Source organism: Colletotrichum abscissum (assembly GCF_030869225.1).
Source record: "Colletotrichum abscissum strain IMI 504890 chromosome Unknown Scaffold_10.1, whole genome shotgun sequence".
Classification (NCBI taxonomy): Eukaryota; Fungi; Ascomycota; class Sordariomycetes; order Glomerellales; family Glomerellaceae; genus Colletotrichum; species Colletotrichum abscissum.
The window spans coordinates 673637-690983 of record NW_026849988.1 but is presented as its reverse complement, the minus strand read 5'-3'; the positions used below and the strand labels follow the sequence as shown (position 1 = coordinate 690983).

At 53.8% G+C, this 17347-nt stretch overlaps 6 protein-coding genes across 6 annotated transcripts; 4 read left to right on the top strand and 2 right to left on the bottom strand.

Moving 5' to 3' along the window:
* Positions 1-914: 914 nt before the first annotated feature.
* On the top strand, positions 915-2175 carry CABS01_05180 (mitogen-activated protein kinase; the record flags this gene model as incomplete). Its single annotated transcript, XM_060538550.1, has 4 exons — positions 915-1027; positions 1093-1288; positions 1358-1739; positions 1799-2175. 4 exons carry the CDS (start codon positions 915-917, stop codon positions 2173-2175), a joined length of 1068 nt encoding a protein of 355 aa, XP_060405722.1.
* A 1707-nt stretch (positions 2176-3882) lies between these two features.
* On the bottom strand, positions 3883-4991 carry CABS01_05179 (uncharacterized protein; the record flags this gene model as incomplete). Its single annotated transcript, XM_060538549.1, has 2 exons — positions 3883-4326; positions 4434-4991. The coding sequence occupies 2 exons, from the start codon at positions 4989-4991 to the stop codon at positions 3883-3885; spliced, it is 1002 nt and encodes a 333-aa protein (XP_060405721.1).
* Positions 4992-7247: 2256 nt separating this feature from the next.
* On the bottom strand, positions 7248-9515 carry CABS01_05178 (uncharacterized protein; the record flags this gene model as incomplete). The annotated part of the gene is made up of 1 exon (XM_060538548.1): positions 7248-9515. The coding sequence occupies one exon, from the start codon at positions 9513-9515 to the stop codon at positions 7248-7250; it is 2268 nt and encodes a 755-aa protein (XP_060405720.1).
* A 921-nt stretch (positions 9516-10436) lies between these two features.
* Positions 10437-10825, top strand: CABS01_05177 (uncharacterized protein; the record flags this gene model as incomplete). Its single annotated transcript, XM_060538547.1, has 2 exons — positions 10437-10502; positions 10649-10825. Coding segments are annotated over 2 exons (243 nt in total), but the record flags the coding sequence as incomplete, so codon positions are not given.
* Positions 10826-13908: 3083 nt separating this feature from the next.
* CABS01_05176 (uncharacterized protein) lies at positions 13909-14118 on the top strand (the record flags this gene model as incomplete). Its single annotated transcript, XM_060538546.1, has 1 exon — positions 13909-14118. The coding sequence occupies one exon, from the start codon at positions 13909-13911 to the stop codon at positions 14116-14118; it is 210 nt and encodes a 69-aa protein (XP_060405718.1).
* A 2503-nt stretch (positions 14119-16621) lies between these two features.
* Positions 16622-16993, top strand: CABS01_05175 (uncharacterized protein; the record flags this gene model as incomplete). Its single annotated transcript, XM_060538545.1, has 1 exon — positions 16622-16993. The coding sequence occupies one exon, from the start codon at positions 16622-16624 to the stop codon at positions 16991-16993; it is 372 nt and encodes a 123-aa protein (XP_060405717.1).
* Between the last annotated feature and the right edge of the window lie 354 nt (positions 16994-17347).

The window sequence follows — 17347 nt, the reverse complement described above, 5'->3', positions numbered from 1 at the left end:
TCAGCTAACACCAGTTCTCAGCCTGTAGTTCCCGCCTAAAGCAGTCCTCTCTCAAGTCCGGACACTTGCAAGCCATCACACTGCAACCCATCCTCAAACGACAAATTACCTGCCTACCTACCGTACCTTCCTCAAACACATCTTTGCTATCGAGCAAACACCACACAATACACACACCCGTCAAACAACAACCACTTTGGGGTACTAGACGACAGAAAAAAAGAAGAAGAAAAAAGAACGAAAAAAGTGACCGACATCCGAGACGTTGGCAAGAAATCCAAACACGATCCCGGCCTGTGACAAGCGGACCTCACCCAGCACCCAAGGCCCGAGCGGACCCAAGAAACACGGCCCTCGCCCACTTTCGAACCTCCGACGACACTCGTCCCCTTCCACCCTCCCGTCCGCATCTCTCTGTCCCATCCTTCCCCCCTCTCGAGATACTCTACAGCCGATCCGCCTGTTGTCTGTTCATTGACTGGACCGACTTGGTTGCGTGTTCTTTCTTCCAATCCAACCAAAGAACAAAGTACGGCCGGTTTTTGCGACCTCAAGCTTTGTGTGTGTGTCTGCGACGCCCATCTTTTTTTTTTTGGACAGCCGCCGTCGGTCGATCCCACCCTTCCTTTCGACAAGTCACAAACGGCCTGCCCGCCAATAATTATAACCCCCGCAGAACCAAATACCGGAATCCTTTCGCCTCCTTCCTGAACCACCGCGCAAACCAGCAATTGTGGTTCTACAAGACGGCCTTATTAGGACGACTTAATTCTCTCCCTCATCCCCCCCCTTTTTTTTCTCCGCCCAAGGTTGCATCTCGTTCGCGAGGACCCGCCTGTGTGGTATTACTCCGTCGGCCAACTGCTCCGGCAACTTCCTCTCCACATCGACACCATCGTCGCACATCGCTCACAATGTCGCGCGCGAATCCCCCCAACGCTTCGGGCTCCCGAAAGATCTCGTTCAACGTCAGCGAGCAGTATGACATTCAGGATGTCGTCGGCGAGGGTGCATACGGAGTTGTCTGGTGCGTTATCTTTCGTCTCAATCACAGTTCGAGAAAGACCGGGTTGCTAATTGATTACTCTATAGCTCGGCGATACACAAGCCTTCCGGCCAGAAGGTCGCCATTAAGAAGATCACACCCTTCGATCACTCCATGTTCTGTCTGAGAACTCTGCGTGAGATGAAGCTTCTTAGATACTTCAACCATGAGAACATCATCTCCATCCTCGACATCCAGAAACCCCGCAGCTATGAGACATTCAACGAGGTTTACCTCATCCAGGTGAGCAAGACGTCCTCGTGTGCCACACCGATGGAAACAGGCCATTTACTGACATGATTTCCTTTGCAGGAGCTTATGGAGACGGACATGCACCGTGTTATTCGAACCCAAGACCTATCCGACGACCACTGCCAATACTTCATCTACCAAACCCTTCGCGCTCTCAAGGCTATGCACTCAGCCAATGTCCTTCACCGTGACTTGAAGCCCTCCAACTTGCTTCTGAACGCCAACTGCGATCTGAAAGTCTGTGACTTTGGTCTGGCGCGTTCCGCTGCATCCCAGGAGGACAATTCGGGTTTCATGACGGAATACGTGGCGACCCGTTGGTACCGTGCTCCCGAGATCATGTTGACGTTCAAGGAGTACACCAAGGCCATTGACGTGTGGTCTGTTGGCTGTATTCTGGCCGAGATGCTGAGCGGCAAGCCTCTGTTCCCGGGCAAGGACTGTAAGTTGGACTATCATCCCGCCCTATCAAAGATGCAAAGCTGATCACGTACATGACAGACCACCATCAGCTCACTCTGATTTTGGACGTTCTTGGTACCCCGACGATGGAGGACTACTATGGCATCAAGTCCCGCCGTGCGAGAGAGTACATTCGCTCGCTTCCCTTCAAGAAGAAGGTTCCTTTCCGCACCCTGTTCCCCAAGACGTCCGACCTGGCTCTCGACCTCCTCGAGAAGCTCCTCGCTTTCAACCCTGTCAAGCGCATCACCGTAGAGGACGCACTTAAGCACCCTTACCTCGAACCGTACCACGACCCAGATGACGAGCCTACTGCGCCTCCCATTCCCGAGGAGTTCTTCGACTTCGACAAGCACAAGGACAACCTGAGCAAGGAGCAACTGAAGCAGTTGATTTACCAGGAGATCATGCGGTGAGCAATGACACAGGATTTTCAAGCAAGAACAGAAGCAAGCGAGAGAGGAAAACGCGATCCACAGCAGGTGCATGATGTGGGCCAGAGAGACATGATCCTGCGGGACGACGACAATGAGAAAAATCACAGCGTGGCTGCTGAGCCTGAGGGTAGGGGAAACGATTATAGACAAACCATACGGGGCGGATAGGAGAGTCAAGGCCGTGCAGCCCGTGGTGATTGGGGGATACAAAGGAACATATGTGAGGCGAGTCAGTTTCGACTAGAATCAGTCGAGTGAATGATGGATAGGCAAATACTTTTCTCGTCTAATTTCCTCTTCTTTTCCGTTCCTTACTTGGCCACTTGACTTTTCATGAGCCCGTCCGTGAAGAGATCTCCAGCCGCTCATCGTCGACAGCGTCACTGATACAAGCTTGTAATGAAATGACAACATTGAAACCCCACAGCAAGTTATGCAATTGTTATACCTTTATTTATGTGATAAACGTGAATTGTAGGTAGAAAAGCCCGACCTGTGCTAAGCGTTTCAATAGACAGAGATGAATAGAGTTGGGTGATACAAAATCGTCGTCGGCTCAAGTATTGAGAAGGGGAGCCCTGGATGATGGACGAGAGTTAGGGATTCTTGGTCAAGGAATTCTCAAGTAACTCGTATACTGGCGAAGTCATTTCCGTATTCCTTTTGTCGATACGTCAGGGAGGGCCCAATTGCTTTCAATGATGATGTGATGATTGCCATTTTCCGGGTTGTTGTGGGTTTTCATGATCAGCTGGAACGTAGGTGTAGGTGCGTATATAGAAATGTGAAATGGCAATGCGTGGAATCTCTCGACACACACACACACACACACACACACACACACACACACACACACAGAGAGAGAGAGAGAGAGAGAGAGAGAGAGAGAGAGAGAACGAACGAACAACGTATCAAGTTTCAGGAGACTCTATACTTCAGCTAATTGGAGGATTCGATAGATTCTGCTCCAAAGAAAGATGAGCTTCGGGGTCAGAATAGCTGAGGTGTTACAATCAACATTCTTCGGGGCGGAACGTGTAAAGAGACATTTGATTCTTTGATTTGACAAAGGGGTATTGTTAAAATTAAAAATTTCTTGAATCCTCGTTTGCCCGTACAATCCAGTCCAGCTCACTCCGTCCAGTCAGCGCTCTCACTATTGTGTCCCTCGAAGCGAGAGTTGACTTGTCAAGCCAATATCGATCGCAAGGTTCCCAGCCTCTCCAAGGAGCCCCTCCCGAAGGAGAGGAAGGAGCGATGGAACTCACGATTCCGCTCGCGCCCCTAATCGGCTCGATCCAGTCCTCAGAAAAAGCAGCTTTTCGCGGCATCAGTGTTGCCATTGGAGGGAGTGCCGCATAAACCTCTGTCGGCCGTTTCTTTTTGCAAATAACCCGTCGCCTGTACGCCCCGATTGCTCCAACGCCTAGTTCCAATCCCCAGTCCCAGTCGTATATCTGTGCGGTGTATTTGTCTTTTTTGCGTGTGATATATTTCCATATCCTTTTCCCCTTCCACAGAGAAACACAAGAGTCTGCGGTTGCTGAGCGTGCTCCGTGTCCGTGCTGCGTACATGAGCGTACTGTTGTTCCGGCAACCCTCTCGGTCGTCATGCCAGGCCTCATCTCCGCCAACTTGAGGTTTCCTTTCTGATTCTAGTCTCTGGTAATCACCCGGGTCCATCTTTCAGGCGCCAAGCACCCAAAGCTCCACGCCCAACACGCCAAACTTTTCGCCCTCGTCGCTCAGAGGCTCGTTGCCAAAGGTGTGGCTGCGCCCGCTGTGCCCGCGGTCGAGGCTGTCGTCGAGCCACAGGCCGTAGTGACCGTCGCCGGCGCCGACGCTGAGGAAGCCCGTCTCGCAGTTGATGTAGTAGTCGTTGATGCCTGAGTAGGGGAACGCCTTGAAGCGGATTGACTCGCTCGGCGCCGGCGACGGTGCGTTGTTGCGATCGCCAAAGGTTGAGCGTGTCGGGCTGGCGACCGTGGTGATGCGCGTCAGGTTCGTCGTATCGGCGGAGGGCGGCGGGGGGAGGGGCGTGAGGGTTGAGGCGCGCCAGAGGAAGCATTCGCCGTTGCCAAAGTACTTGGACGCGGGGTGTGGATATTCGGAGAGGTAGGCGCCGAAAGTCTGGTCGTGGAGGAGCAGAGGATTAGCTTATTGCAATATTGAGGCCTTCGACTACGGTGACATGTCGGGCAAAGAGAAGAGCAGCCAAAAAAGAGGTTTCCACTTACGCCGCCTAGGTCGTCCCTCACGACTAGAACAAAACCGACTCGCCGGCCCTGGAATTCAGCTGCCTTTTGATATAGCGTTGCCAAGCTAGCACCGTCCTGCTCCAAGCTGTATATCAACCTCCAATCCTCCTTGATCCTAAGCCTTTCTGGGAGCATGATCCGGATCTCCTCGGCCACGCCGTGACTCAGGAGCCTGGCACTCTGCGAAGTGCTCTCCTTATAGCCGTGCAGAACAATGGGATCGAGAGGCGGTGGACGGAACGGGCTCGCAGTTCGAATGGGTTGGTGACTAGGGAAAAAAACACCATTGATGCCATCCTGGAAGCCCCCTCCACCGCCGCCGGCGGGCTCGGTTTGCGCGTGGGAGAGGTGTGAAGGCTCGTGCGGGTGCCCGTTGTGACCGTAGGACTCTGGAAGGTCGGAGGAGAAGCGGCGTATCAGACCGGACCACATTGTTGTGATGACAGAATTCGATAATGACGGTGCTGTAGAGGAAGAGTGGGTTGGCGTGTGGGCGCCGGAGGAGGATGGTGTTTCTGGAGGACTCTGGTAAGCCATCTCTCTTTCTCTCTCTCTGTCTTGATGTCCGGGTCAAGCCAGCATATGATGTCGAGACCGGCAGTGGGTGGTCGGACGTGGTGGGGTGGCTAGGTCCGGTTTTCAAGGGTGGGCGTGGAGAAGATAGCGTGGCATATATGGGAACAGGTCGGTTGCGGTGGCCGGACAAGGGCTTATCATCGAGTAGACGTGCGCTATGTAAGAGTAGTCGAGGCGGCGGGGGAGCAACGGAGGGCAATGTGGTGCTCGCTCTCTCTGTTCCTCTCTCTCCCTTCCAGCTAAGGGTATGTGCTGAACGAAAACGACAGTGGTTTTATTACGGGCGGCAGCTTGTAAGCAAAAAAGAAGAAAAAAGGGAGATGGGCTGAATGGCTTGGGCTGTTCGATTTGGTGTCGTGTTGATTAGGCAAGGCGAGTAGAAAGTGGCCGGTAAGGAGGTTGAGTAGGGTAATCCGAGAGTAAGCTAGGTCGTTGGACAACGGGGCTTGTCACCGGTGCAACTTTTAGCTTTCGGCCAACGGTGGTGAGTTCGGATCAGTCCCGCCGCAGAGGTATGGGGTTGGCCCGTAGGTTACACACCGAGGTCTATCTGTAGATATATGGAAGTATTTGTGGATAGGAATTTCCGTAAGCAGGACGGGACGAGGAGTCGGAGGAAAGTCTCCAGTCTGTTGTTTGTTGCGTGATGGGGTCGTTTATTGGGATGCTGATGCAACGGGGAGGAGCGAGAGATTCTGTCACTTCGCGATCACTAAGTTAGGCCAGTGCCGCTAGTTCGAGGTTGAATTTCTTATACAGAAGGCGGGCAGTGAATATCTTTTCTTTTCCTGGTATCTTTATCTTTGGGTACCTTGAGCTGTGCCTAGGCTCCCTACCTTACCTTGAGGTGCCCAAGGTAGGTAGACAGCGGTGGACTGACCCTTTGACGTAACGCCCAAGTTACCTCGGTGTGGTGTGTACGGGCACGGTGCATTGGCTTGCCCCCGGGGCTTGACGTCGTTGGAAGCTGTCGACGGCTGAGTGGTCGCCGCCGAATGAGGGGTAATTAGGTGTTTGACCTCTCTGGACTACCTAAGGGAGTACGCAACTAATCCTACCCAATGCACAGCGAGGTTGCTTTTACGTCTTGTTCCTTGACTTGGGCTGCTTTCTTGCCATGTGTCAGCACCACCCACAACACCAACCACGCATTAGCTGTGTATTACCTGACCTGGCAGACATTCAGACGGCAAGGTACGTAACTATGACAGATGTCCCGGGACGGGAAGTGCAAGTGGTGTGATTCGACAGGGGTTCGCGACCAACAGCGCAGCTGCCGGCGCCACTTCATGCCAGCTGTTCATCACGGGACCGAATTGTTCCTTATCAGTATCCGTAATATTCAGACTACCTACCTAAATACAGGTAAGATAGGTCCATTACCTAAGGTAAGGCGGTACGTACAAGCCCACTTGCATCCCAAATTCATGCTTCTTTTTCCTGCCGGCCACCCCCGGCCGGGCGCCCGGACGGCCGGTCTCGTCTCCGGTTACGTACAAGTCGCAGCCATTCATGTCGTTTTACCCTAGCATTACTTGATGGAATGGGCACAGAGTACACGCAGGCATTGCTGATTCCTTACTGTTACCACATTTCGAAGGATAACGAACAATTCAGGAATCAGTCATGTCACAGCAAATCATGTTGCGGATGGCCGTTTTATACGGACATATTTCAACGGGGTAAGTTTTCACTTTGTAGGATTCATCTAACAAAACCATTACAGTGGAACAGGCTTTGTGCTGCTCCTCCCCCGGCCGTCGCAACCCGCTTATAAGAAGCTGGGCAGGGAAGCCGGGAATGAGTATGGGGTGTCTCATGGCCAAGAAGTTTTGACTTTTGCTTCGTGAGAAGGGAAGAGAACAGGAAAAAAGAAGAAAAAAAAGGATGCTCAGAAGACATGAACACGGGTGTTGTGATCTGTCTCCTCCAAAACACCAAATACACCACAGTCGGTCCCCAAATGAAAATAAAAGGGTCCCTTCATTTTTTGGGCGGTATCCTTCATCATACCCTCTCATCTCAATCTCTCTCATATCCATATCAACCATATCACCAGCCGTGGCTGTTCCTCAAATGCCCCTACCCATATCGCGTGAAATCGTTCCCTTCACATGGTGGTTTACCCAACCCCTCTCAACCCTCCTCATCTCCAACGTTTGTACAAGTAGTGAAAGATGTGTTTTGGTAATACATGATAAAGAAATCCCCCTCCCCTTACAACGCCTTGCCAACGCTGTTCTGGCTTCCTCCACTGGGCCTCCTCACGACATTCTTCTTCTGCTCTCCGGCCCGGTACCCTGCAACCGGGCTCTCGGCGCCCTCGTTGCGATAGCCAGGTCCGCTTGAAGGCCCGACATCTGGCCCTGGATCACTCCAGCCGTCCATGCTCACGCCACTGCTATACTTTGAGCTGAAGCTGTCCGCGCGCGTGTGAGCGTTGCCGGGTACGCGCGGTGCGCCTCCGCCGACCTGGCTGTAGTTGCTGCTGGCCTGCGTCAACCGGCCACCGCTACTGCTACCGAGACTGCTGCCCAGTAGCTCAGGTCTTTCCAGATCAAACGGATCAGATCGGAACTTGTTCCGCCTCGTTGCGAAGCTCTCCACGCTCTGCATCGAGTCTCGGTACATGGAGTCCAGGCGCGGAGAGTAGGTTGAGCCGCTTGGCGGCCTGGTTGTGGTACCGCCGACAGAGGTTCCTCTTGACCGGCGTACGTCAGCGACATACGTTGATGACGGCTTTCTCGCGGCCGCGGGTGCCGAAATGGCATTGGCATCAGAGAAGGGATTGTTGCCATTGCCATTGCCCGGGTTGGCCACGGCGAGTGGTGCCGGCTTGGCCGAGTTATGAGGTAACGCGTTGCTATCAGAAAAGGGGTCGGCGGAAGCGTTGTCGAAGTTCAGTCCCAGGCCACCGAGGAAGTGATCGGCGGAGCCGGCGCTGCCTTGGTTCCGGCTCACTCGCCGCCTCTGAGCTTCCCGTTCAACCTCCCTGTCGTCCATACCCAAAAGCGTCAAGAAGTCGGGTTGTCCTGGCGCGGCCGCTTTCCTCTCGCTCATGTTGCGAGCTGAGGCGAATGGGTCCTTTTCGACATTCCTGTCGCCGCGGAGTCGCCAATTGAATTTCATATCCGCCGTCAACCGTTCCCACCAGTCCTTGACCCGATCCTTTGTGGTAACGACGTCTCGTGGTCCACCATGGTTTGATAGAGATGAGCTGTTTCGGCTGTGCTGGGAGATATTCATAAACTGAGCGCGGTCATTTGTCGAGCCGCTATCCCGGTTGCGTGAGACCAATCCACCGAACTGGCCGCGGAATCTCTGAAAGTTGTAGCCAAGCGCGGCCTTGAGCTTGGCTGAGCGCGGTGTTGGGCCCAAAGATCCTCTGTCAATGACATATGACGACTTTTCCCTGAAGCTGGGATCCGTGGACAACGGAGTAAGAAGCGTGCTCCGACGCTTCTTCAGCAACCTCTTCCGCCAGAACCAAAGCAGGAACCCCAGCAAGCCAATTACCGCCACAGCACCAACAACACTCGAAGCAATCACAACAGGGGTTGCCACGCCCCCAGATCTGCTGCTCGAAGCAGGAGCTTGACTGGTCGTAGGAGCATCGTTCCCTGTTCCTGCCTCGCCTGCGGCAGTACCCGGGTTCAGGGGCGGCGAAGGCGCAATAGCCCCAGCGCCTGCTCCTGCGCTGCTCGTGGGTGAGGGTGATGGGCTGATATTGCTGAAAAAAGCGGGGGGCGCTTGAGAAGGAGTTGGTGTTGGGACTGCGTTGGCATCAGTCTGGCTGGTTACTGGAACAGGTGGCAACACGACTGGGGCAGGTATTGAAGAGGAAGAAGAAAAAGATGAGGCGGGGGGGAAGATCTGGGCGGGAGTAGGAGGAGAACTCTGCGCAGGAATAGCGGGAATGTTTTGGAAAGTAGGAATCGTCGCCGGCGGTTCAGCGTCAACGATTGGAGGCTGAGAAGAAGAAGACGTTGATACTGCTGGAACCGGCGGCGGCGGCGGAGGTGGAGGAGGACTCGATACGACTGGAGCAGGCGGCGCTTGTGTCTGCTGTAGAGGCAGTGGATTTGAAGATGGGGTGTTGACTACTGGAGGAGGGGGAGGGGGAGGGGGAGGAGGAGGTAATGAGGAGCTCGTCGTACTCGCTGAACTAGTGGTCAAAACAGCTGGTGGTGGTGGCGGCGGCGGTGGTGTTGTTTGCGGTGGTGGAGGAGGCGGCGGCGGAGGAGCAGGAGCGAGCGTTGCAACTGCTGGAGGCGGAGGCGGTGATGAGCTCACTTGCGGAGGGGGTGTCGATCGCGTCGTCGAGTGTGTTGTCGATGTCGAGTGAGACGTACTCGTCGAGGCACGTTGCTGGTTGTTCGACTTTGACTTATTCCCATTCCTCGGCCTCGCCGTACACCTCTTGCCATTGAAAGTCGTGATGAAAGCCCCATCCGGGAGGTTCGCGTTCCGATTTGGACTCGACATTGCTGCAATATGTTGCGATTCCAGTCGCAAAAAACTGAATGGTTTCGAGAATCGAACAAGGACCCCGAGTCGGGTTTGAAGAAAATAGACTGATACTAGGAGAAGCCTAGCCGGCCATCTAGGTCGATTCGCAAAAGCTCATTAGGAACCGGTTCCTTCTGAAGCATAAACGGCGTGAGAGCCGTGAGAAAGTGAGTTCTTCCGTGGACGAATACACGTGTAAGCAAGGAACACTGCGCGCAGACAATCTCAAGGGTGAGACTGTGTCGTCGAAGATCCAAGTCGTCAATGTCGTCGAAGTAGTCGTTCTCGGTATCGAAGCGAATAAACAAGGCGCTGAGAATGAAAAAGAAGCAATCACCAAGCTAGTTGGGAGACGAAGAAGATGAAAAGTCGAAAAAGGCGTGAGAAGGGTGTCACGAAGAGAATCGAAGGTGGTGGTGGTAAGGAAGAAGACGAGGAGGGTGATCGGGGTAAAGGGAGTGTAAGAGACTAAAGGAGGGTATGGCAGGGTAAGGTATGGTCGGGCAAGGTTATGGTTAGGTATGGTAGGGAAGACTAAGAGAGGACCAGCCAGGGCCTGGTCGGGAGTGGTTTGGTATGGACCGGTTTGGACTGGTACGGCAGGGTCTGAGTCTTGACTGAGGCTCGCGGGATGTCTCTCCGATCGTGCGGGACAGGGACCACACACACCTCTTTCTGGACCTCTCACAAACAGAGACGGGCACCGGTTTGCAACATGCAAGCAGGCACTTGCGTGTTACATGATATAGCATGGACCACAGGCGTGTGTACTGTGGTATTGAGGACCGAAGTGTATCCCATCAACCGGGGGAGGTGAGCACCGTTGAGTCTTGAGGGAGTAGGGTTATCCGTGGGCCGTACAGGCTATCCGTACTTCACAATGAGGAACTCCATACAGAGAGGAGAAGGAGAAGGAGGAGGAAGAAAAAGAGCGGTAGGCGCCGAGCGACAGCGTTACTTCGGGTACGTCTCCTTACTCTAATCGAGGACGACCAAAGTGACAGACCCTAGACCATGACTGGACCAGAGGCAGAACTAGACCAGAACAGACTCCAGACCAGGCCAAACCAAAGTCACCAAACCCAAGTAAGGTACTAAACCCATGACAGGGCGCCGAGGACGGGCATGCAAGTCTGCAGCCGCTCCAGCTGCAAATGCAAGGCATGCCGCAAGCTCGCAAGATCAGGAACTTGAAAGATGGCTTTGCGTCCTTGGCCTTGGCCTTTGGTATCCATCCGTACACTAGTACGATTCCAGGCGCAGCCTCCCTCAAGTTGGTTGTTTGACTCGACTTGAACCGACTCGTGGAACGGACTCTCTTTCTTTCTCATAACAGGAAGGGAAGCGGCGGCGACAGCAGCGGCAGCGGCAGCAGCAGCAAAGCACGGGCATTGATGGTGTCTGTCGCAGCATGGAAGGATTGATCAATGTTTGATGGATCTCTCCTCTCACAGTCTCACACACATCTCTTTCTCGGGCGCATCGCGGGATTGATCCAACGGGCATTGGTGGCCGTGTCTGAGAAGGTTCCTTTGGGAAGAGAGTGACAGGACGTAGTTGCTGCAGCGCTGGGACCCGGGTATTGATGGACGAATCATGATAAGAGTGGAAGCGTAGGCGCATCAAGATGGGGACCGATGCTGCAGGGATGGGGTCTGACCTTGAGAGACAGAGAGACAGAGAGAAGCAGATACGTGAACGTTGTCCAATAACGGCTGTGAAGGGTGAAGCAGCGACAGGAATGGGACTGGGAAAGAGGGAGGAGGAGGAGGAAGAGGAAGAGATGGAGTGTCCAGTCCAAAAACGGCGACCCCCCTGTCTGTAACACACCTGAAGCACGAGAACCCGCCTCCAAGCAACCCCAGGCATGTTCCAGACCAGGGGTCCCCAGCCTCACGACGCAGCACACTAGTAATCGCTACCGACCTACAAGTTCCTGTCCAACGACTTTACTGTGTAGAGAGTGCCAGAGCACCAGGGATTCAGGAAAGGTATTCTCTTTTGCGGTGTTCCTGTGTGTAGAGAGTAAGTAGAAGATTGTATGGAAAATGTATGGACAATAAGCTCTCGACTCTACATTCTTCATTGGACTGGTGGTTGGGTTCACCGTCCACCGTTCCTTTGCGGTCTGCGGTCTGCGGTCTGCGGCTTGCCTGTGACAGTCTAACGCTAAACGCGTTGGTTGGCGGCCCCTCCACACCTCGTTTTCCTTGCTTCACTTGAAATCTCATGCCAGACATGCCAGAACCATTTGTCGACTTGCGCTACAAATGACAAGCTTACCGGTAGTTCTCACCTTGGTTGATGATGGTACGGGGTGGTCACTACCTAGGTAGGTAAGTACCTATTGTCAGTACGTATCTACGTACCGGCCGTTACCCCTGCATAAGTCTCGTCTGTGGCGCCGAACCGGCCAACTGCGCGCCTGCCTTGGAAACGCCGCAACTGCAAGACATCTTGGTGGCAGATGCCCTGTGGTGTATGGGGCCTTCCCGTTGCAGTCGCAGCGCACCCGACTGGGAAAGGGAACACTCCACGTCTTGCCGGGGTGGCATTGGCACTTTCCATGCTCTGTCGAATTCCATGATCCATCTGCTGTACACTTCGAATGCCAGCGAGTCCTTCTCGCCATTGTTCGGGTGTAACCCGACGAACCTCCCTTTTTGTTTATGGACTGTTGCATTTCGAACAAGAGTCGGAACGATACTTCTCCGTCTCCAGCAACACCGAGCTCTTCAACGTCCATGCTCGTCCATCTGGCGTCATGCACCAGAAGCGGCAGAACATCATCACCAGACATACACGCAATATATGCGCAATAAACTCGAGATACTTGGGCTATATCTGACGTACCTGCGTATCCAAAGTATCCGTTACTGCGTACGGATGCCTAGGTACACCAAGAACCCACATACGTAAACGAATACACGTGTAGATGAATCATGGGTGGGCAACAGCAACGGGCAAGTCAGACCAGATCAGGTGCGTGCGTCTTCAACCCCTCCGTTTAATTAATCTATCTCGAGTTTATTTCTCTTGCCTGCGGATACCACCAAGAAGTCATCGCGAAACTTCTCTACCCCGGCACGCCGCACAACGCTGCTTCGGAACATTCTTGGCTTCCCCCCTCGCCCACTGCGCGGTTGGCCCCTCATTCCTCATTCTCCGAAAGTTCCCCCCTCGTCAGCGTCAAAAAGCCGTCTGTAAATAGAATCCAGTCTACCCTACTCCGTACGCCCTCTCGACCATGATCTCTCAAACAAATATGCGGCCCGCACTCACCGCTGGCCTGGCCCAGGGCAGTGGCCCGCCCTTCTCGCCTGTCGTGCACATCCGGAGAAGGCCTGCCGTGGCATTCGCGACTCCTGCTCCTTCTCACTGGTTCCCAGGCTCCCAGTTGCAACTCGCTCCCTTTTCGGCTGCATGAGACACCATCCAACGCTCCTGTGCCCACCAGCCTGCAGGAAACAAGAAACACCATGCACGACGCATCGCCTCATTGAGTCGCTTCAAGAGAAGCGGAGTCGTAATCATTGTCGTCGTCGTCGTCGTCTAGATACGCTTCGACCGAACTGCGGACATATTACCATACCTCTGCCACTCACATCCTCATGTCGTGGTTGGCCGTCTCTTGCAAAGGCCCTTTCAACCAAACTCCAAATTCCGTCCCTCCTTCGGCCAAACCCCGACTTTGATCGATTCACCTCATATTGCGAGCATGGATGTCACAGGCAGACAGAGGTCTGAAGGGACTCTCTGCTCGGTCTTTTGTGCACTTGGACTATCAGAGCACGACTGAACCCTCTCAGACTCAGGACCCTTTGCCATCTACAATTTCTACTCCTCATCATCATGTCCGCCAAGACCGCACCATTGCTCAGTCTTGACTGGCTTCTCAAGGTCTATGGTCACAGGTGAATTAAGTCTGTCATGTCCACATGTTGCAAGCAAGCCCCCTGGTCCCCATGACCTCGTGGCATAACCACCCAAAGTGGACGCTTGAGATGGCAGTCCCGCAGGCTCTTCCCAGACTGGTCTACGAAAGCGAAGACCACCCCGCAAGCCGTTTCCAAGAGACTCTTTTCACTCTTTTCATGGTCTTGGCCCGTCTTGCCCGCAATTGCACCCGGCTACGGCCTGCCCACTGGGGAGGCACGCTGCACGGGGGTGGTCACTAGCGACCGAGACGTCAAACACCCCAGGGGCTAGTCGGTCGATCATTGAATTGACACGGGTATCCCCTAGGGAAACATGGCAAAGTGTCTGACTGTGACCCGTGTTAGTGTACAGATATTTTGCGCGCCGTTTTGCCCCAACTTTCCAAGCAGCAGCCGGGAAACGGATAAAGTTGTTCCCTCTATGTACTGCCATGTACAAGGTGTCGTCGAGTTCGCGACGTCTCGGATATCGACATGAGAGAATGTGCACAACCTTTTCCAAACGTGCTCACCAGCACAGGCTGCACAGCACAGCCCAAATACCTCACGGCCGCTTTCGCGCACACCGAGTATATAGTGCCGATTTTGCCACTCGACGTCGCAAGGCTCAGATTCTTGGGTGTGTTGCGCCCGTTCTGTGAGGAATTCTTTTTACGTTTGACAGTTATCCCAAGATCTTGAATCCATAAAAGTGGTCGATCATGTTCGGGCTGCCAATCCTCCTGACATGGTCAATGCAAACTTTGTAAAGTTAATGAGGAGGGGGATCTTCACTTCCGATGATGCATATCAGCGGAGGAGGAACAGGGCATAGGGCTTAATAGAGTGGCACCAAGCTTAAAGAGAAGATCAAGACTTATGGGCTGACTCCAAGAGAGAGAAGACGACCCCGGCCGGCTCAAACACAGGCCGAGCTTCCTCACCCTCCGTGCTGGCCCCCCCTACCCTAACACCCCATATGACGAGGCATTACTCCGTAACCATTACCCAATATTGGAGGCGCTTTTTTGCAGTGCACTCCATAACGTGTTTGTTGTGTTTTGCCTCCTGTGCTAGATCCCCGGATCATCAAACAAATGATGAACAACCATAAAACCGAGAAAGGAGTGAAACTCGACGACCACAAACATTTTCTTGCAGGGGCGACGTCAAAACCCCGTCAGTAGTTCACATTGCAGGTGTGTCGTCTGTAGCGAAGGTTGGAAGTTGCGACTCCATATCTCAAGGGCCCGGACACCAGAGACTCAGGGCGACGTCTTGGACAGAGATAGACACGTCGTCGGATTCTCACGAGAACTGCTTACTTCGTGGTGTCTTGAAAGCGATTGGTTCCCACGGATGGTGGGACTAGTTCGACATATGTTCGACACTACTGTCGTAGAAAAAGGTCAGATGGATTTCTTACATGACGGGCTGGCCGACAGCAGCAGTCAAGAAGTCCCCGTGCTAGTTCAACTAACTATACGGGGAAAAGACAGGACGAACGAACGACTGACAACGTGAAAAGTCAATCAATCCTCGAGGACGGGTTCACCAGTCTCGGGCTTTGGAGGGGAAGGGAGAAAGGGGCTGTGCAGATTTGCACTGGTTTTTCTGCTTCCTCCCACACCCCCTTGGCTGCAGTAGGCCGAAACGAAGTATGCGTACGTATGCAGACATTGACAGTGACAGTGACAGTGCTCTCGTGTTCGTGTGTGAGTCTCGCTGAACCTTTAAACCCCCTTATCTCCATAGCCCAGGTTCTCATGGTATTGTTGGGACATTGGCCGGAGATCTCAGTAGGTTGCTAGTGTTACTGATATGATGTGCAGGTAAATGGCTCGAGAGTAAGCTTAATGTTGGGTATTAACTTCCAACCCAATGAGCCGTTTAGGCATAACCAGATAGAAAGGATAAAGGAGCAATAGCATGAGGTGTTGAATTGATGGTCCCCATCTATCCATATGCCCCCCCCCCCCCCCTTCCCCCTTCACTGGGTTTGCCCAGATCGCAGGTCCAGTGTTGGGCGCGCGGGAAATCTTTGAAACCAAATGAAAGAAAGAAGCCTGAAGGTGCATTTAGCATAAGAAAGGCGGGGGGAGGGGGAGGAGGAGGGGAGGACAGAGGGGAAAATGGCTTCTCGGCGCGAGTTCTGTCTTGGGGTTGATGGTGTCTCACGTCGCGGCGCTCCGCTCTGCACGCTAGAGCAGCCCCCGAAACACGGGAGCCCGCACCGGGCGGTCGGGACAGGAAGACACCACAGCTTCGGGGCATTTTGTAGCCTATGTTGACTGAGATGTTCCCGACTGATGGATGTTGATCTGGTTGAGGCTACACCACCATCCTCCCTTTACGGCCACAGTCTGACGAAGTCCGCGCAAAAGTGGCCGCCCGGCAATACCCATACAGGAAGGGAAGAGGCAGACGTCGTTCTCTGTTCAGTATGCACAACGGAGGAACGGTAGGTACACTTTCACTCCATGCCCGGACTTCTACAAATGTTCATGGCATCTACACAGCATACGTACGGCATGCCCTCACGCCAAGACAAAACAAATTGATAAGGCGGCTAGCGTGTAGCGGAATGCATGACGTCGGGATCTGTCTTGTCCTTGTTCGGATAATGGCATCAAGCCGGGTCCACCATGCGGCGGAGCGGCCGGGCTCCAGGTCCCGGAGCGTTGAATACCGTCCCGTCGGTGGGGGCCCCATGCACTAGGTTGTCCCGCCATGTTTCTCCGATCCCGCTGGTGACTAAGCAGGATTTTGGTAATGGCAGCCCCCCGCCGCCCACTGCCTCCCCGCCGTTGTCGATGAGCTCCTCGCGGAAACATGGACCGGAATGCCGCCATGAAAAGAATCGGACCCAACCGGTCAAGATGGAGAGAATGATTGTGGCCTCAGCTTTGGGTTGCCCGGCGCTGTTGGAACTTGAAGGCTATCTCCCACACTCGGCTCTTGTGCATCTGCATTCCCAACTTCTCAATGGAGCTCAAACCCGAAGAAGAAGGCCCTTAGACAGGGCCCCTCAATCACAATCCCCTCTCGCGCCATTGTTGCCTTCCAATCGCCTCGCACGACATCAAATCACAGCCTTTGGTTGATCTGTATACGTAGTAAGTAGGTCCCAGGGTCGAAGAACAAGACCAAACCAACACAGACGAAATGCGCCAATTGACCTATGGGATATGGCGCAGGCCCCAGGAGATGGAGCCCACAGAGCTGCAGTCCTGCAGAAACACTGCATTTGGTTGCACTTATACGTTGTGGGTTGTGGGGTCGTGTGTTCTCCGTTGTGGTTCCAACAAGCAAGAAGCAGGCTCCAGCAAATGGTACGAATTTGCCGCTAAAGGCAAAGTGCGGTGGGCGAAAGAAAGAGGAGGTATCCAGCATCTGGGCAGACGCCGTTTGAAGCGAGAGCTTGGCGGACCATTGAATGCAAAGTTGTCCGTTGTTGGAGTGTGTTTCCCATTCAATGCGGATCTGTCTGGCGGTGCTCTCACAGTACAGTTCCGTCGCCAGGGGTCTCGTGCTTGAGGTGCCCCATTGACTTAAGACTGACCAGGCAGGTAACGGGGGCCTGCGTGAATGCTCTACCAACTGCGTTGCTTGTTGCTTCCTCTGCGTGCCCTGCGCGCTCTCCTGAGCTCTGGATTCCTCTCCTTCCCTTCCTCGTCCGTATGTGGGTGTTTGTGTGTGTCCCCTTTCCCCTCACCATCCGGCCTCCTATACTCTACTGTGTACACCATCCAAGTCCCACTATCTTCTTCTTTTTCCTCCCAGCTACCTGGGTCGGAATGTGTACATGTTTCCTCTTTACTCGTATGCAGCACCTGTCATCTTTTGACTTTGCCGACTGGACAGCGCTCCTGAAGGGTTGATTGGCGTCAA